This window comes from Melopsittacus undulatus, chromosome 9 (assembly GCF_012275295.1).
Source record: "Melopsittacus undulatus isolate bMelUnd1 chromosome 9, bMelUnd1.mat.Z, whole genome shotgun sequence".
Classification (NCBI taxonomy): Eukaryota; Metazoa; Chordata; class Aves; order Psittaciformes; family Psittaculidae; genus Melopsittacus; species Melopsittacus undulatus.
The window spans coordinates 42581846-42601667 of record NC_047535.1 but is presented as its reverse complement, the minus strand read 5'-3'; the positions used below and the strand labels follow the sequence as shown (position 1 = coordinate 42601667).

General features: G+C 41.7%; 2 protein-coding genes across 2 annotated transcripts in view; one reads left to right on the top strand and one right to left on the bottom strand.

Moving 5' to 3' along the window:
• FANCD2 (FA complementation group D2) overlaps nucleotides 1-14756 on the bottom strand; it is a 38259-nt gene extending 23503 nt beyond the window's left edge. Inside the window, exons 1-16 of the mRNA XM_034066516.1 lie at nucleotides 14327-14756; nucleotides 13804-13902; nucleotides 12954-13070; nucleotides 12286-12353; nucleotides 11794-11897; nucleotides 11121-11181; nucleotides 9962-10014; nucleotides 7772-7850; nucleotides 6911-7035; nucleotides 5882-5969; nucleotides 5103-5207; nucleotides 3859-3959; nucleotides 3291-3399; nucleotides 2553-2588; nucleotides 2034-2177; nucleotides 856-990 (exon numbers count right to left, since the gene is read on the bottom strand). Coding sequence (XP_033922407.1) covers nucleotides 856-990; nucleotides 2034-2177; nucleotides 2553-2588; nucleotides 3291-3399; nucleotides 3859-3959; nucleotides 5103-5207; nucleotides 5882-5969; nucleotides 6911-7035; nucleotides 7772-7850; nucleotides 9962-10014; nucleotides 11121-11181; nucleotides 11794-11897; nucleotides 12286-12353; nucleotides 12954-13070; nucleotides 13804-13882 — 1404 coding nt within the window. The 5' untranslated portion in view covers nucleotides 13883-13902; nucleotides 14327-14756. The remainder of the gene's footprint in view (nucleotides 1-855; nucleotides 991-2033; nucleotides 2178-2552; nucleotides 2589-3290; nucleotides 3400-3858; nucleotides 3960-5102; nucleotides 5208-5881; nucleotides 5970-6910; nucleotides 7036-7771; nucleotides 7851-9961; nucleotides 10015-11120; nucleotides 11182-11793; nucleotides 11898-12285; nucleotides 12354-12953; nucleotides 13071-13803; nucleotides 13903-14326) is intronic.
• Nucleotides 14583-19314, top strand: EMC3 (ER membrane protein complex subunit 3). The gene is made up of 8 exons (XM_005145809.3): nucleotides 14583-14823; nucleotides 14951-15008; nucleotides 15755-15848; nucleotides 16533-16637; nucleotides 17293-17374; nucleotides 17525-17604; nucleotides 18188-18270; nucleotides 19066-19314. The coding sequence occupies exons 1-8, from the start codon at nucleotides 14669-14671 to the stop codon at nucleotides 19192-19194; spliced, it is 786 nt and encodes a 261-aa protein (XP_005145866.1). The 5' UTR covers nucleotides 14583-14668; the 3' UTR covers nucleotides 19195-19314.
• The last annotated feature ends 508 nt before the right edge of the window (nucleotides 19315-19822 follow it).

The window sequence follows — 19822 nt, the reverse complement described above, 5'->3', positions numbered from 1 at the left end:
TCTGAGTGTTTCCTATGTCACTAACTGCTAATCAGCCATCCTTGACTGAAATTCTTAACATCCAAAAGTATTACTTTAAGTACTCTGAAGTATACAAAGTATGCCTTCACCTCTCAGTTTTTTCCCAGTTGCTTTTTTTTTGGTGCACCTGCTTATCAAGTTTGCTGTAACAAGTAATGCAGGAATGCAAGAAACAGTATTAATTATAAAAATATTGTGCTCCAAAAAAGCACAAATACATTTAAAAGCTTGTGCAGGCTGTCTTAAGTCCCCAAATTTTCTGTCAGCATGTCTTTAGGAACTCATGCTCAGAGCTGAAAGTCTAGTCTCTGATTATTCAGAGCAGCAGCAGGAGTCCAAGCTGCTCAGAGCTTTGAAGGACATCTATGTAAGCTTTTTCATCATGGTAAGTAAAGGGGAAAAAGTTTCAATAAAAACTGTAACAATGTCTTTTTAAAACAGAGGATGCTTGAAGCAACTAGGTAAGACAGAAAAGGAATATAGATTTGTGAACAAACCTCCTCTGTGACCCTGGAGCCAGTCCTGACTTCCAGTCTAGATCACAGTCAACTTGTTTGCACACAGCACAGTCCCTGCTGATACCTAAGTATTTTATGTTCTGTCTCTTCCAAGGCCTATTTGTTTCCTGCTCCTCCCTGCACTCTGTGCTTGAGTCACTTGCTACCAGAGTCTTGCTGTGATGATTCCCCATCGTCTGCTTGGCCTAATCTACAGCACAGACCTCTCTCCAAAGGCTTCCAACTGCCTGACATCCTCTTCCCATAAAGGATCATGACAAACATTCTAGAGCAAATGCAAACACAAATACAACAGATGCCATCTATCACACTATACCTGCTGGCAGTAAGAATCAAAGGCTGCAAAAGCTTGTTTGTACATGCAGCTGCCAAAGGAGACCACGGCTGGGTGCCCAGAGTGCAGAAATGTCTGAGCAATTGCTAGGATTGAAGGGAAGAAGTCTTTGATAACCTGAAATACAGACATCATGAAAAAAGACATTATTGCTGCTTGTTCAACACACTCAGTTCTCTAAATAAAGAGTGTGCTATAGCTCATCCCAAAAGCTTTGCCTAGTTTAGTAGGTGCTTTCCTGCCTTCTCTGACTGTCCTCTCTCACATAAATGGGCAAAAAGAGCAGGTAAGGCACACTGGGATGGGTTTCGCTAACCTTCTCTACACAAAGGATTTACAGACTGGTTAAGAAGCCAACTTGCAAAGCTCCAGAGCTCACAGCAGCATATCCCTTAGGGATGACATGAGGGAAATCACATTACAGCAGAGTACCACTAAACATAAGCCCCAGGACAGAAACACTCTTGGTCTTACTTTACCAGAAAGACTTCGCTATATCAAGACACTAAAACATCTAAGTTAACTTTTAAACTCAGCTTAATCACACATAGTGCCTTTGATCAATAAGTTCATTCTTATTCAGATGTGGGAATGGCCTTATTTCTTTTATCTTATTTTGGAAGGGAGTTAAACTAGGACTGAATTAAACCCATTTAGAATAAAATGTGCCCACTTAAGGCATTATTATAGTTCAATTAATTAATTTTAAATTCATCATTTTCTCATCTGTCCTCTACCTCCAACAAGGAGTACTGCCTCATTTTTCACTGATCTTTTCAGTTTTATCATAGTAAATGGTAACTTAGATTATAAACATATGCCCAATATATATATTTAGGCCTAGAAAACACTTGGAAAATGGTTCACGTAAAGATATTAACTTATTAAAATAATGTGGGAAATAAGAGCATGCCTGGAATACACAGTGGAGATCTTGGGCAAGGTCACATATCTTAGGCTGAGAGGTTCTGCACTAAAATAAAAAGCCCATCTAATTCTGAGGAAAGCTTATCTCTGAAACCCATGTGACAGTTACAAGAAAGGACATGTGCCTTTGTACACAGACCTGGGAGCAAAAATTAAAACACAGAAGTGTACAAAACTGGAATAAATCATCATCTGACAAGATCTTCGGGAGATAAGAGAGAATCAACACTCACCAGTGAATGATTCTGGAAAGCATTTTGCATCAGCTGTTCCGGCATGCAGCCCAGTTGGATTTTGTTCTTCAGTAATTTCTCAGCTTGCTTCCTGTATTTGGTGTTTGTAGAATGGATTAGCAGCAAAATCATCAGATCCAGAACCTTTCAGAGGAAATAGCCACCAATCATTATGTTGACAGCAATACACTTTGAAATCAAAACTGAGAAGGAAGTCAAGAGCTCAAAAAGCCCCAACAACCAGAACTATAAAAGAACCTTATCAGTCCAGCTGGACAGAATTAAAGCAGGTCAACTCTGTTGCTTAACATTTAGACGGGATCAACTACAAGTTACAAAGAAAATGGATGGCTGTTATACCAGGAACAAGTCAAATGCCAAAAGAATCACCCCTGAAACATCACTGGCAGTTTCTGCTCCAACTGGAAAAATTTCTTCATCTACAACCATGAAAAAAGTCCTTGAGAACACCAGCAAAAGAGAACGCTCCAGAGACTAATGAAGAGTCAGAAATATTACCTTATGGTCAGATACAGACGTGCTGTTCTCAATAGCCTAAGGGCAAAAGAACCAAGAAAGCTGTTACACGACACCACAAGACTGTATTCCAGAACCAAATCAAAAAAAGGCAGACACCAAAAGAAATCCTGCTCACAGATTTCTCTCTTCTACAACAGGACAGCTGTCAAAGCCAGCAACTGGATCTTGCCAACAGCACAGAACCCAGAAAGCACTCAAAAAACCAGCACAAAAATTCAGCTTGAACAAGGATATTCTCAAATAACATCAGGCTTGAAAAAAGAATGAATGAAGGTACTTAGTAATGAAAGCTGAAAACAAGAAATAGTCTCCTAGTTTATACTGAAATGCAATTTAAAATTAAATTTAGCCCAATACCAATTGATTTCTACCTGGACATTTTTAAGCACCTTAAGGCTTCACACAGCTCAATCTCATCATATGGGTACTCATTTTTGCTCTCATAAACCTGCAGAACCAGGTCTATCCTCCACTTCAAGATTTGGGGGTCTGTATAGAGGAGCTCAGTGGCCATCCTGCAAGAACTGTGAAATTGGTAACTGAGGAAGAAAGCAGATTCTTGAAAAAGCACTGCTAATCTGGAACACATAATGAAATCTGTATCAATAAAACTAAGGGCTAACATTTGTCTTTTAGTATCACATTTGATTATGAGAAAAGTTCAGGCTCAACCTAGGAGTCTGAATCAGGAAACCAGGACTGAAGCATATATCTTACCTTAATCCATGCTTCAGAGACCTCTTTCTGAAATCTCACAGCTAACTTGATCACATCAAAAAGTAGCTTCACACAATTCTGGCTGGTGGTTACTTGGCTCATGGAAGAACTGTAAATAATCAGAAAGAAGACTCAGTCATTGTAAATACTGTAGTAAAAGGAACAAGGCAGCCTAGCAGTCACAGCAGTTACTTAGAGCAGCCATTCTCTAACAAGAAGACAGGAAGTTTCAGAAGGGGTAGAAGCAGAGGTCACAGAATCAACCAAAAACCTGCTGAGATTCAGATGGACTGTCAGCAACAACTATTACACATGGAGCTGCTTACCCCCATGCAGACATGGATGCAGGTGGCCCAAAAGGAACTACATGCAGGGCAGGGGAAATTGGCTGGGCAAGGACTAACCAATGTGTTATATTAGCAGCAAGTAGGAAGGAATAAAGGTATCAGCATAGGATAAATTATGCTCACGTATGTAACCATGTGTGCCAGATTGACCACATAAAGAAGGGCTGAAGTCCTCTTGTCCCATCTTACCCCTGGAAAATCATGTAAAACTGCTAAAATACCTGGCCTGGACTTGACTTTTAGCCTTTTTCTGGGAACTTAGGATCTTCAGGGGCAGATCACATGATGATAGATCCAAATTCTTCCGAAGATCAGAAATCACCTGTAAAATAAAAAGCCCTGCACATATAAGGGAGGAACAGCAGAAAGATGAGAAAAAGAAAACACAGTCTCCAAGAATAACCTTAAAATTACAAATCAAACACTCATGTATTTGTAAACTCATAAACATCTAACCATGCTCAAGCTTTTTGTTGCTTTTTTGGGTTTGGCTTTTTTTTTAAGCTTTAAAAATAAACCAGCAACATTTTGCTCTTCACCCATCGTGTCATAATGTTGCAGATGCATGCAGAAAGCAGGAAAGGATTTCCTACAAGTTACTCTGTGAAATTCCCACCTATATCTGCTGTATGGTGCTGTGAACTAGTTTTACCCTGTTTGGCACCTGAGCAAGATATATGACAGCTACAAGAATTCTGGGGGATGCGAGTTTACCAGTCTGACTGCTGTCAAATTGCACTGTATCAGCAGAGACTGGCTTGTTGTTACAAGCATGCTGTTTTCACAGTGGTCTCTACAGACTTGGCAGATTCCAATCCTCATCTGGCACCAGGCTGAGGCTTCCTCAAAGCCTGAAAAAAAACATGTTCAGCAACACTGGCTCAACGAAGTATATCTAGTTAATTTTAAAATTATTCTGACTACATTTCCTTAGATAAAGCAACTTCAAAACCTAAGGAAGCTTATACCTTAGAATGAAAACTGTCCTCCAACAGGAGAACTACCCTTACAGGAATGTTTCCAAAACATTAACTCAGTGCAGAGAAGAAGAGCATTACCAACTTGCAGTCCCATGGATACATCTGGAATTTAAAACCCTTGAAAGTTCTGTACAATGCACAATTCTTAGACAAAACTCAGAGGCATAAAGCTGCCAGCTCTTTTGTCCGAGTTTAGCTCAAGAAAATTTGACTGCTTTCAGTTCTTTATGATGTTTACACTATCAAGAAAAAACCTAACAACTCTAAAAACAAATGAGAAAACTTTACAATAGGTAGCAGAAGACATTTCAATTCCCAGGCCTGAAGGCATAACCAAATCCCCATCAGAAGACAGACAGTTTCTAACATGTGCTTTGATCCTTTTCAGTATTAAAGCATACACCTCTGCGTGTGAAGCAACTGCTCTCTGTCTAAACATGCACTGGATTATACAACTTACTGATCTTTAGAGCAAAAGACTGTACCTCTACTGCATCTGTTGCTTTGACATTATGAAGGATGAATTTTATTACTACAGGCAAATCTTCCAGTTTTACAGAAGGAACAATGGTCATGGCAGACTGCCGCACCTGCGGAGAAAGCAACACTGGGTCAGCTGTAAGACCATGGTTCACAGAAACAGTTATGTTAGTGGAAAGAATCCCTGAAGGCTTATAGTCCACCCTTGTGCCCAGAGCAGGACTACTGTCAGTACTAGATGAGACTATGTAAAATAGTGGCTAATGCATTCAAATGAACCAATTTTATTCCATACATAAGAAGCCTAACTAAAATAAGTGCAACAATCCAGCATGCTCAGAAGACCCAGAGCCTATCATATCTTCTCTTTTTCTCAGCATTATGCAGAGAAAAACTATGATCAGGCAATTATTTAATCACCAGTCTGCCTTTACTTAGAATATAGCAGTTGTCAATGTACTTTAAAAAGAGAAGCTGTGACAATAAACAGGTTTAAGACACACAGTACAAAATCACTGCAGCATGATAAGGTGCTTTTGCATTTGCCAAAACAAGGGTGTTTGAAATTTCTGAATGTGTACTGTAACAGCTAGAAAATGTCTCTCTGCTCCTCAAGGAACAGTTTGAGCTTCCCTGACTCATTTTCTATTTCAGCAGGCTCAGGACTTTTGAAGGCCTATAGGAGTCAGGCTTAGCAAAATACTTTGAATGACCTAACAGTTCTAGGTGTTGTGCTGCTAAGCAGGGGCTGGGTTCTGCTCAGCTGCTCAGTAGAAACTCTCACCTCAGCCATAAGGCCTGCATCAAGATCCAGACGAGAAAGGGCATCCAGGATTGGAACTGTCAGCTGCCTGCCCTGTTTGAGTAAGCAGCTGATACACAAGGAAAAAAAAACAAATAAGCCTCTTAATAGAGCCATAAATGGATCTCTAGTAAATTATTCCAAAAAAACTCACACTGACAATGTATGGCCCTGGTATCATGGAAAACCTGTTTCCTAAATTGTCACTCCTCCCTGAACATGCCGAATTGTGATTCTGTGGTTGCTGATCAGAAGCAGATAGGAAGAATCTACTGTTTTTCAAATCTCATAAAAACAGGGAACATGGACAAAGGTCTGGTACAAGCCCCAAGCAAGAACTTTAAAACTGGAAAGTCCTGGGTTCACAATAAATAGAAAAAAATAGTGAGATTGCTGGTATGTCATTTAACCATGAACATGACTTGGGCCTGACACCTTCTAGCCACACTTCTGTTCCGTGGATAGGCCACCAGCAAAGTGTAAATGAGATTGCCACATTCAAGCCAGAGATTGAATCCTCCTCATGCGTGACCTCCCTAGTCAAAGGAGTTGCTCTAAGAGTTGCAAACATGTAATGAAAGACACAAAAGGTCCAACCAGAATCAGTTTCATTCGTCATCCCCTTCCCAGCACTGGTCAATAGGAAACAGAATAAGAATTGGACAAGTATTTACAAATGCTTCCTATGTAAACTGGTCTGGCTTTCTAGCAAGCTGTGGTTTAGCACCTTCTTGACCAAGGGACTGCAGCTCAAAGTCAAGACTGTAATAATTTTTTTAGGTAGAAGCACTTGCAAAGCATTTTGACCTCTATTTAAGAGTATAACAGGACAAATTATATGTCCTCCAGTACTAGCTGTCCCTGAATGCTACAGAACCAAGCTGTTCTCTTACTACTTCAGTCAGTCCTGGTGCAACCAATATTAATGCACAATGCCCTTTTCTGCTGAGTGCAAGGGGAAAAATAAATCAAACAACAAAACAGAAAAGCCCCAAACAAAAACATTTGTACCTGAGCTCTCTAGCAACTTCACTTTGCTGGGAATCCTCCAGGATCTCAGGTAAACTGGTGATAATATCATGCTGGATTGGCACTGGAGAGACACTAACCAGCTGCATTAAGTTCTTGACGAGATCCTGAAGACCAGAAGAATACTTGTAATATGCTGAGGCTTACTGTGAGCAAGTGGCTCCTTAGTAAAGCAATATTATGTATACAAGGTCACTCTAAGTCATTTGTCTGGATTTCTGCTAACCGTCCCTTAAATCATTGTCTCATTTAAGTTGTGAATCATGGCACATACTTTTACAGAATAATGACATTTTACAGGTAGAATATAACTATCTTGGTGAGCAAAGGAAAATGGAAAACACAGCAGCAAACTCCCCAGTGTATAGTGTGACTTCTTAACACAGTTCATTTTCATTCTGGGACTCTCTAGGAAGAGCCCTCCAGTACAAACACACAGAGACCAACTAAGTTCGGGAATGAAGAACCATCAAAGCAGAAACAGAGAATTCATCTCCAGACATTGGCAAGTAACCCATATCTCCAGTTAAAATTAAACAAGGAGGAATTGTAACTTCCTACCACCAAAAGCTTTAAAATGGGGTCAGACGTGTGGACACATGTGCACAGATACATATTTATGAAAAAGGAGACTTAGAGAAAGGGAAGAAGAAAGAGTAAAAGGGGATGTTCAAATCACTGAAAGCAATCATAATAAACCAGAAAGAATTAAATCCCTCCTTCAGCATGTGACTATAAAAACATCAGCTCTCATTAGCATAATAACTGATCTCATCTCACCTGAGAAGCATTCCAGAAGCTGACTGGAAAGAGCCTACATGTGATTGCACTGTCAGTACCCACCTGGCTGTCAAGAGCCTTGTCAAGCCATTTAAACTGATTGATGATGAGCCGGGGAAAATCTGTTCCAAAGGTGCCCACGCTGAAACAGCAGAAAGTGAAACACAGATTAGTTGGACCTACAGACACTCAAAAGCTTTGCTGCTTCTCAGCAAGACCATGAGATGCAATTCAAATTAACCAACTATCAAAAGAAATCAATGAAAATATCATTAACACCCCTACAGATTTTAGTGCCATCCAGGAAGAACCCTACTTATTACTGGAATACTAGCAGCTTGTTTCAATACACCACCAACAATCTAAGTTAGGGTACAAAAAGCAAAATATACAATGTGACTTTACTTCAGATCTCCCGTGCCTTATGCCATGAGAGTAGTTATGCCAGCTTAGTCTAAAGATCCTCTGAGGCCAGCATCCCTGTCCCCAGCTGCAGTCAGTATTAGATGCTTTTGGATAAGTTTTGGGTAACAGGGCATTCACAGAGCAATCCTTTCACCAAGTATCCATTCAGTCTCCAACAATGAGCAGTTCAGCAAATCTCCAAGACAGAAGCTGGTACCCACTCCATGTGTGCTATCCAGAAGTACATTTATTCTCCCTTAATTTCCCTAAGCCTTAAAAACAAAACAAAGGCAAAATATAAAAAAAAAAGAAAAACAACAAACCCAAACCAACACAAAAACAAACCACAGACCCCTGTGTGTAATTTCTGACCTCTACATTCTCCAGCACTGAATTCCACAGGGTGGAAAAGCCTGAAATAGTACTGCTGTTTTTTAATGCTTGCTGCCTTCCGTAGTTACAAACAGTGGCTAAACCCTCCTCAGTTACCTTTTTAAAATCTTTCTTGCTTTTACAGACATCTGCCATTTCTCTGCTAATGACCTCCCTTGAAGGCAGGCAGAATTCTAGTGTATTTAGAATATTTTTCTGTACTTACATAGAAACTGCTCTATTACATTTTTGTGACAGCTTGACCAGAAGTGCACGCAACACTGAAAATGTGATTGTACCACACATTTAAAGCGACATGATATTTTGCATTTTTCCCAGCTCCCTCCCTACTATTTTTTTCCTTCTTTATCTACCACTAAGCATGGAACTGATTGTTAAGAGTAAGAAACAAAAAGAAGCATCCATACAAGACATGTTTCCTCAAGGAAAACATTGAGTTTGTCATTGTCTTTATACAATCAGGATTAATTTTAACCTGATTTTTTTTAAGAAAACAAGGTCTATAGAGCTGTGCTCAGATGTCCTCCCTCTTCTGGTCACACTGGTTTGTGAACACAGATGTAATAATAAGCTGGCTGCTACCAAGTCACATGAATAAACCAATTTCTCCCTACCCTTCCTACAGGGAGTCAGCACATTGCATGTCCTCTGTCCAGGCACTGACTTGCATTAAGGTCTATAGGTCAGATTTGGGAGAAACTGGTGGGTCAGTACAGCTGTGGTTACAGATTAGTTGTAATGTTGTTTCTTATCCCATAATTAAACAAAACAAAAATCAGTAGGAATTCCACTCAAAAATCTCTGTTGTTCTTTACAATTAGTTTTAGACTACATTATTTGGGGAATTTGTTACCATAAATTGTTCTCTCACTTTTCATTTCCTTTTTCATTTACAAACATACTGAGCAATCAGATCTCCATGGACCATCCTCCTCCTTCTGCAATATGGACCACTCTCATTTCTTACCCTCACATCTTTAACTGGTCATTAATGCATAGAAAAGAAAAAAAATCACTTAATTCTTCTTACAATCTAATAGGAGACAAGTGTAATAGCATCCATTTTTAAGAGCACATTTAATAGCTTGAACACAATCTACATTTTTAAAAGGAGGTCTTTTTGCATCCAGCAGCCTCCTAAAACTGCCATCCACTTTCATCTTTTTCTACATCATGAAATACTCCACAGTCCCTTTGCCGAGATACTTCCCAGCTTGTGCCAACAGCCATGAAGAGTGTAATGAACCATGAGGTATGTCTGTATTTCAGCTTTTATAAATTTACCTTCTGCTTTATGCACCCACAAGTTTAAAATCATGGTACCTCACAGATAATTTTGCACACATGTGAAGAAAAAGAAAAGTCATCAGTGCAAGCATCCATTCAGGTAAATCTGAAGTAACTGTTAAAGTCAAACAGTTGCTGATCATCCAAAAGAAGAGAGTCTATACTCACATGTCAAAAAAGAACTCGGGGATCTTTTCCAACAACAGTGTTATGACAGCAGGCTGGAAGAAAGGCAAAAGTACAGTGTTAGGATATGACTTACTGCTTGTGCTGCAGAATTGCCACCAAACCTGATATTTCTCAAAAGATTAAATATGCAGAGAATAAAATACTCAAAAGGACCAATACAGATATTTCCTGTATAAGAAATCTCTTGCCAAATGCCAGAAAGGAGGCATACAGCCTGGAAAAAGAAACCCACAAATGCTGAGGGTGATATAAACTATGCACATTATCTAACAGAATCAGGGCATAGGGGCAGGATGTCAAATTTCTCTGGAAGCACTCCTTCTCAGACCCAGCTGAGCTGCTTTTCACTACACAGGAAACTACAGCATCAACTTTAGACAAGACTGAAAACAAGGCCCACATACATTTGCCATTCCCTTTGAGGGTCTAATTTCCTCTTCTCCCTCCCCCACCCTTAATCATGGTGCAAATGCAATTCCAAAAATGTATTTAAGATAAGAACTCATAAAACATTTTAATTATAAGAGGATTTAAATCCACAGCTGCTTAGATTTCCCATGCCTTGGCAAGATATCTGTCAACTTCAATTCCATATACCTCTTAATGCAACTTGCATACAGCTTAACAGACCCTGTTCTTGCCAGCAGGTTGCTCAGCATCTTGCCCATTTTTAAACACTCCCAAGGTTCAAATTGCTTCAGTAATGGAGTTGCACTCACCTCTTTAGCCCACCTGTTCCAGCGCTTAAAGGAAACATTCTCCACACTGGAAATGTTTATATACTATCACAATTTCCTATGGTTGACCTAAGCTGTCATGTCTCATCCTGCCCCCATTCCCCTTTAAGAATATGATTCTCTTTTCTCTGTACAAGGCAACTACGTATCTGAAGACCACAAAACATCCCTTAACCTTCTATTTTCAAGGCTGAACAAACCCAATTCCCTCTGTCTCTTCTTGCATGCCATGTACTCTCTGCCCTGAGCATCTCTGTATCTCCGAAGGAACAAATCAGTCACTAATCCAGATGCAGCCCCATCTGCCTCACAGTGAGTTCTATTAAACTTCTACTTGAGAAAGCAAAAGAATCCCTAAATAAATCAACACCATTGTAAAGAGCAAACTAAGGTGCCCATACCTGTAAGATCTTAATTCCCAGCAACAGTTTAATGAGGCTGTCACAATACGAGTGTCGAGTCCTGCAAGATGAAAGATTCCACCACAGTTGCAATAAAAACATAAAATCATAAAATGGTTTGGGTTGGAAAGGACCTTAAGATCACCTAGTTCCAATCCCCCTGCCATTGGCAGGGACACCTCACCCTAGACCATATCATCCAAGGCAAAACATGTTTGGAGAACAGGCTGTAGCTCTTCCCACTACACATACACACACACACTTAAAACTGCACTTCAGCTCTCAACAAGGTTACTCTCTACAAGACTAATGTGAGATGGAAATGCATAAGCATCTGTGGTCAAGCTGTCTCTCCTGGAAAAACCGTCAAAGATCAGTTGACCTTTACCAGCCTTGTCAAATTGTTTTTCCCCTGCAGAATTTGATTCTTGCTGTAAAATGCCGTAGAGACCAACACAGGCCACAGGCAGTCAGTAAATACCATGACTTACCACTTTAAACTTACTGCTGCTGAATAGCAGTGTATTACACTAGCTACTTCTGCATAAGAAACAAGTTTCATTGGGTATCAGCTGGAGCTATGGTCTTTCCCTGCACTCTGCTCAGTGTTACATGGCATTTAACTAGAGACTGGCTCTGACTGAAAGGGAAGACAAAACACTTGTTCTCTGACCTTGACCCCTCGGTCTGTGTGGAAGCACAGGGCAAGAGACAGTTCTTGAACTGGTTTCTGTCCTTGATGTGAGATTCCAAACCGCTAATAAATAGCTTCACAACCTGCAAAGCACAGAGAAGTTATCCACTTCCTGAAAAGACACCCCCCTCAACTCCTGTGGTTTAGGAACAGATGATGAGGACAGGGAAGAGCTAGCCAGGGAACTGCAGACAGACAGAAACTGTGCTGGTGGAATGCTAGATAATACATGAACTCTAGTCTAAACCATTTCCAAAAGGAAACACCAACTGTTCTACAAAGTAACTCTAAAGCAACAGTCTTATATTTTACTTTCATTTAAAACATGTTTTCCTATCTTCCTGTTCAGCTGAGACAGCAACATTTACTGTAACAAGAGCTGCACCCAAAAAGCAGATGCAGCATTTGATTTGCAAATCAAATCACTGGCCTCAGGATTCTCACACTGAATAAGCATAGTCCGCTACTCACACCTGGGTAAGTTGGGTGCTTCTCCAGGGCCAAGCAGAGCTTCTTCTGGAAACTCATTTGATCCACAGCTAAGGAGAAAGTTTAAAAAGAAAATAAGGAACCAGACCATACAACATCATAACAACTGGTACACTGAGTACAAGCTCTCAGGCCCACCTGCCAATACTTCTGCATTTGTTTTACTGAGAAGACCTGTCAGCAAAAGCCTGACTGGCATTAGCACTTATGCTTGCTCCAGTCTGTCTTGAAAGTAGCTCATAGCACTAAAAAGGCTTAATACACAAATTCCCGAGGGCCCTGCCCGAGCTGAAAAGCAACATGTTTGATTTCCTGTTTCAAGGCTCCTGCCTCTGTAACTCACTACTCATCACAGATGCAGTCTAATCTTATTTCATATACCCCCAATAATCTTTCAAAAGCCTTTTGACTTTGACTGTATACACCCAAAAAGTTGCCACAATGAGTTTAGGTGATGCACTGAATTCATCAGGAACTGTGTAATTTAAGAGGCATATAACAAACAAGAGGCCAGGTGTAGGTTTGCTTGAACTTTGGAACAAACTAGCTCAAGTATTTTTGCTCTGCAAGTAAAAAGCATCTTGACTTTGTACCAGTCATCTTAGCAGGTTTTCAGACACAAGCAGAGAGAGCAAATGTTAAACTTATACCTATTTCATTCTGTCCCTCCCCGGCTTTCAGTACAATTCCTGATGTTCTAATGAGCTCTTCAAAAATTCCCTCAGTCTCCACTTCACCAGGGGCAGAAATCCGTGACCTCTTTGTTTCTGAGAAAACAAAGACACTTTACATCAAACATACTCTGCAATAAAAATAACAAAGACCCTTCAAATAAACAACTAATTAAAAAATAACTTTCTAGTAAGAAATTAGAGGAACACAGGGAAAACAGTTATGAGACCAGAGTAACCAACTGTACTACTGTTTGACAATGGTCATTACCCAACTCAGGTGCCAATGCACAGATCCTGTAGAGCAGTTGTCCCTGCAGCATGTCACCAGAAAGGTACATTTCTTACCCCTTTAGGTGATCCATAGCCAAAGACAACTAAGATACACCTGTTGTGGCATACTCCCATGGGAGACATACCCACCAACAGATTATGAGTATATACTTTCCTCTGGCCTGAAAAGCACAAATTTGATATAGGTTCTCCCACTGGACCCCTCCCTTGGGTATCAACCCATCTGCTAAAGCTCCAGCTACAGAGAGAGTGATTACCATGGTTTGATTTACATATACCATTTTTGATCAGATGAGATTAATCTGTAGACTCTGAAGGGAGTGAAGCTCAAGAGAGCAAACAATGAACAAAGGTATGAGAACAGAGGGACTAAAACAAGACACAGCACTGCTTTTAGGGTTGTTTTATTATGACTTCTGAGTATTTAAAAAACAACAGCATCATTAATAATTGGCATCACCAAAACTGTCATTTTGGCCTTCTGCCTGCCTGGGAGCCGCTGCCTCTCCCAGAGGGTCTCCACATAAGATAATACCTGAGGACCTAGTCGGCAGATCCGCCTTGCCATTCTCTCCAGAAGCCTCAGCTTTCGACAGCTTCCTTTTTGAAACCATGGTAGCAAAACCTTAAAAGTCTATAAAAAATGCAGGGAAAAGACAAGTGAGCAAAGCAGACATAACTAATTTATATTTTTGGAAGCAAATATAGACTGTGTCAGTGAATAGCAAAGGGAAATGCTCCAGAAATTGCTCACAGGAAGGCAGATTACCGGGTTAACCAATACTGCACTGTATTTTTCTACTGCTGAGACTGAGATTTTAGAACTGTTATGTTTAAATAGATCATGTTTAAATACATCACTTTTTCTAAAACTCAGCTCCTCATAAAACAAGGCTTGGCTTTGAAAAGCAGCGTGGCCTTCGCCTGCCCAGCCACACTAGCTGACCCCCGTGCTCCTCATCAACTGCAAAGTCAGCTCCGTCAACACAGCCCTCCGCCGGCTTGCCCTCTTCAGGTGGGGGGTGGTGGTTAAAAGGAAATAATAAGCCCTGACTCACCTTTAAAACCTAAAAGAAAACGCACGATGAGCCCCCAGCAGCCGCTCGGGGCCCGAGGAACAGACAGACAGACAGGGCTTCGCCCTTTACTGTGCCCGTGCCCAAAGGCTCGGCAGTTCCGGTGCTCACGACGGCCCCGGGCCGGGCACGCCGAGGCTCAACCACCTCAGCTCCACAGCGGCCCCGCTGAGGTAACCAACCCGGGCTTCCCGCCACCGCCACGTGATGACGTCTGTTCCGGCGGCGGCGGAAAGGCCGCTCCCGGAAGCGGAAGCGGTGCGGGGGCCTGTGGCGGGCGGCCCGCTGGCGGCCGGAGCCGGGCCCAGCGGTGGTACCGGCACGATGAGTGAGCCCGAGCTGCTGCTGGACTCCAACATCCGGCTGTGGGTGGTGCTGCCCATCGTCTTCATCACTTTCTTCGTGGGCATGATCCGGCACTACGTGTCCATCCTCCTCCAGAGCGACAAGCGGCTCACGCAGGAGCAGGTGTCCGACAGGTCAGCGCCACCTCCGGGCCCCTGCCCCTTCCTCCGGGCCCCGGCCCGGCGCGGTGCGCCGGGGAGGCAGCGTTGGGCCCGTTCGTGCCTGTGGCCGTGCCGCTAACGCGACCTGCCTCTTTTCCAGCCAAGTCCTGATTCGGAGCAGAGTCCTCCGGGAAAATGGAAAATACATTCCCAAGCAGGTAGGGCGAGTGGCTCTGTGCTTCGCAAAGAGGTAACTCGGAAGCGCGCAGCCGCGGCAGCGGAGGCCCGTGGTTCGTAGCTCATGGGGTTAGCCGGCCTGGCTGGTGTTCCCCCCACCCAGGAGCGTCTGGAAGTGCAGCTGGGAGCAGATGCTCCAGGAGACATGGTCACAGGACCACTGCACATGTCTTTTTCCTCATATTGATGTTAGCTTCCACTACTCCGTGTTTTAACTGCATGTTACAATGAAATCTGTATCCAGTCTGTTATGTTTAGTGTCTGCCAACAGATATATAGGGATTTAATAAGAGCTTGGGATAATGAGGTAGTCATACAATGTCAGCTGTAGTGCTTGCTGAACTAAAATCCAGTTGCTCATCTTGGCTCAGTTGCTGACAAATACCTATATTGTAAAATTCAGAAGTCACTTGGAGGGAATGGAGATGTCTGAGGTACCAGTTAGTATCAGTGGTGAACCAGTAAAAACTTTGCACGAAGCACTAAAAGCTCATTCATTAATGTAGATTCTTATTTAAATAATTCTTAGAATTATCTTAAGAATTTTAGAAAGGCAGAGAGCTGGTGCTCTGGAGCCAGGGAAACAGAAGTGAGCAGCTTTAGAGCATATGGGCAGTGAAGTACCTCCCCAAGAAAGATGGATGTGTTGCAAAAGAGCTCATAAGATATCTGCATGTCTGAACAGGAAATAATGTTTCTGTCCTGTCATTTCTTCTGGTGCTTTCAGTCTTTCCTGACCCGGAAATATTTTTTTAATAATCCAGAGGATGGATTTTTTAAGAAAACGAAAAGAAAGGTAGTGCCTCCTTCACCAATGACAGGTATGTTAAGGTACCATCAATGCTGCCAGACAGAAAAACTTAACTTTCTACCAAGGCAGGAGGGTGAATCAACTTTGCAAAGAGCTCAGAGGATGTGAGGAAGAGGGTGGGACTGTGCCACTGGGTTCTGGGGAGGAGGAGGGAGTGAGATCCCTCTCTTTGGTAGCAATGTGTTACTTCATTTTGTTAACTTCAGCCACCTGCAGCATTTCATGAGACCACAAGTACCTCAGTGTTGCCAGAAATGGGAAGTCCTGCTGGCATTCATATCCTTATGTCAGCTTTTTGCACCAGCAGGACCTTCTCTAAACTGATGCAACTTATTAATGTGGCCAAAGACCTCAGCAGCATATTAGTTAGATAATAGATAATAAATTAGTTAGATAGTAGATAATAAATTAGATAGTTGTCCCTTTTTTAGCTAAGTCTGCCTCCAGAGGGGTCAAGCAAGTTCAGTGATCTGCAGCAAGGGATGGAGTCAAACAGGCACAGCAGCTGGGCTCAGCCATGGGAGGAAACACCACCCTTTTGAAAGCAGCAGCCACCACACATCTGGGGTAGATGGTGGGACAGGACTGTTACCTCTTATACAGTTTCTTAATTAAAATAGTTGACCTTGGGGAAGTAATGGTGTTTCCTTTTATTGTGATACACTGCTACTACACATCGAATCTGTGATTGCAGATCCAACCATGCTGACAGATATGATGAAAGGGAATGTAACCAATGTTCTGCCTATGATCCTCATTGGTGGTTGGATCAACATGACATTTTCAGGATTTGTCACAAGTAAGTGTCTGGAATAACACATCTGGTGTGTTTCTGATGATGATCTCGAGGGTCTGGGCTGTATCAAAGATTTGTTCCTCCATCTGGAAGCAGTGTGAATGTGGCTTTTGGTACTGCCACTATTCACTCATGAGCTGCACTGATTCTCCTGCCCCATAGCAAAGGAGGGAAAAGAATTTTCAGAGTACTGGCCACAGTCACAAGAAGACAGCTCATGTATTCGGGAACAAGTGTAGTCACAAATCCAGTATATAAATTTACTAAAACTGCCTAAAATTCAACTTGATACAGTCGATTTTTCTCTCAACCTGTCCAGGGAGCTGGTTACTGTGTAATGCAGGATGTACACATGAAAAATACTTGCTTAAATGGATAGGTCTGGGATTTTTTTTCCTCCTGTTTAGGTGGTAACTTTTGCCTTAACAAAGACATTCCCCTGAAACACTACCTGTGAGGGTTTGGTCATTGGGTTCAGTTTCAGAAAGTCTTTTCATACTGATACAAATACAGAACTAGAGTTCTTTCAAAAGTACCTGTTAACCTGATGTAGTCTGAATGCAATGCATACAAATACTAGATTTAATAAAAGCACTGTCTATTTGCTTTGCAATTTTGTAGCATCACTTTGTGAAACTGGGCTCTTTTCATCCTGCAGCAAAAGTCCCATTTCCTTTGACACTGCGTTTTAAGCCAATGTTGCAGCAGGGAATTGAACTGCTCACTCTCGATGCATCCTGGTAAGCTATGTCCTCAGCAAGCAAGGTCAGACCATCACTTGGAAAATGTTGAATGTGTTAATAACCCTTGAATGGTCTGTGCATGCTTCTGGAATGAGGTCATAAGCCAGCTTTGAGCTGAAATCAACCATGCTTGTTCTGATTTATCAGGGTGAGCTCTGCTTCATGGTACTTCTTGAATGTGTTTGGACTCAGAAGCATTTATACTCTCATCCTGGGCCAAGATAATGGTAAGACATCATAATTTCTGTGAAAGAGCTGCTTCTCCTTCCCTGGGATGACTTCTGAGGGAGGCTGGGGAAGTATTTCTAGATTTCCAGCCAAAAAGCTCTTGAAAGCCCCTTGCACATCTGTGAGGTTACTCTTGGGTTATGGCCAGGTTTGACACCACTTGCAGCAAGTATCCAAATCTTCTGTACCAGCTGTTTGCAAACTGCTCATGAACTTCCATGGTAATTGACCCATGTTTTCCTTCACATCAATTCCATGTGCAGAAATTTTGCTCTCAGGCTTGCTTTTAGTTTAGCAAGTATCAGATTTAAGGAAAACCATAAAGATTTTTTAATGCTAAATGTAGGGCAGGACAGATACTGTTTCTGGAGGTACTGGGAATGTGGAAGACCATGTCTTCCTCAGTTTGCCTGCATATTTAAGGTGAATTTAGCTGAGGTAGGGGGTGGAACAAGATGTCTTGTGAGAACTCTTTCTGGCACATTAGTATTGTATTCTCTGTGTTTCTGCAACTTCCTATAGTTATAAATGAGCCTGCTGTTTAAATGACACAAAAATCAGCCTCTCATTTCTCTTTTGCAGCTGCAGATCAGTCCAGGGTGATGCAAGAACAAATGACAGGGGCAGCAATGGCCATGCCAGCAGATACTAACAAAGCATTTAAGGTACTATATTCCCCCTTGCAGTCCCAGTTGCTGTGAACTTGCAGGATGGTAGGCTGTATGTAACTTGGCCTCTTCCTGTGTCAAGTAAGGGGATTGTTCTGGATTGCTGTTCCTAAAGTTAGAGCTTGCCCTGGGTCTAGCAGAGCCCCAGTACCCTGAAGTAAACCTGATTATTCCTGGTGCAAAAGGTGAATTCATGTGCCACTGTCTGCCTTGGCAGAGGAAGATTTTTTCATTTCTCTCGAGATCCAGTTCCAAAGCAGAAGCTGACTCCCAAAAAGTTGTGTGGAAAATGAGTAGCAGGGGACATCATTCTCATATTTAGGATTAAATTCTGGTTTTGGGCTGCTGTGAAAACCTGGTGCAATGAATAAAGCTCTGCAGGTCCAGGGAGACTGTTGGTTGGAGAATAGTCTCATGAAGCACATGAAGTCTGTGATCAGCTGCAAAACTTTTGACCTGTAACTGTTTTTATCAAATGTCTCTGCACTAAATAATTAACCACAAAGCACTTGAGTCTCCAGAATAGAATCAGCTGTTTCTAGAGACAATTTCAGGTTAGACAGTTTTCAAAAAGCAGATAATGTAGTTTTTCTAATTACTATGCTGTACTGACCAACTACCCAATTAAGCATAAAACACTGATTTTAGGGAGCAGCCAGGATTGCCAGGTTTTTAATAGAACTTGGGTTTTGTTGCAGTTTTTAGGGTAAGCACTGCTTTATGTAGTTCTTGTGTAACTACTGTAACAGTGTGTTGCTCTTCTATCTCTGCCTCTGTTTATTGTCAATGCAGACGGAATGGGAAGCTTTAGAATTGACTGATCATCAGTGGGCCTTAGAAGATGTAGAAGAAGAGCTCATGGCAAAAGACCTCCATTTTGAAGGCATGTTTAAGGAAGAACTTCAGACCTCCATCTTCTGAATTTGAGAATATGCTTTTGTCTCTTCTTGTAAAAGTAATTTGAAAAGAAATCTGTTACTTAAAACTACATAATGTATTTTAGAAAGGCTGGGAATAAAAGAAAACATGTTTAGAACTGCAGTTACCTCACTTTGAGTCCCAGGACTAAGGATGTTGTATTTAAGCCAAAGGCTCTTGATGTGGGTTCTAGCTGGGATTCTCTTCCTGGGAAATGTATGCTGGAGAAAAGATCTAATATTTCTAACAGACAAAGAAAAGCTTGCTTAAAGAACTTAAAACTTCCTGAGACTGAAAAAGTCACATGGGCACAAGTAGTGCCCATGGTTCTGGTTTTAACTGTTTAAACAAAGGCATAGCTAGGTATCGTTTGTTTTTGAACTTCATTGTGTTAGCAATTCAAAACTGACCTGGCGACAACACATTTCAACAGCAGCACAAGGATTCAGTTTCTGAAAGCAGTGGTTAGCCTTCCTCTCTGTACCCTCTTTCCTGTTGCAGTAATAATTGGTGTTTGAAGCTTTCTCAGAAGAAAACAAAAGCACGAGGGAGATACTCACTGCTTGCTCACAGCAAAGCACACGACAGCTCACCTTCTTCTCATACCTGAGCCTGCACCCAGTGATGCAAA

Bases quoted from the DNA above. Each gene is read 5' to 3' on its own strand.
- EMC3 (XM_005145809.3), top strand. From the start codon at position 14,669: ATGAGTGAGCCCGAGCTGCTGCTGGACTCCAACATCCGGCTGTGGGTG. The intron at 15,009-15,754 runs GTAGGGCGAGTG...TGGTGCTTTCAG, and splicing joins GAAAATACATTCCCAAGCAG to TCTTTCCTGACCCGGAAATA. The intron at 17,375-17,524 runs GTAAGCTATGTC...CTGATTTATCAG, and splicing joins CTCACTCTCGATGCATCCTG to GGTGAGCTCTGCTTCATGGT.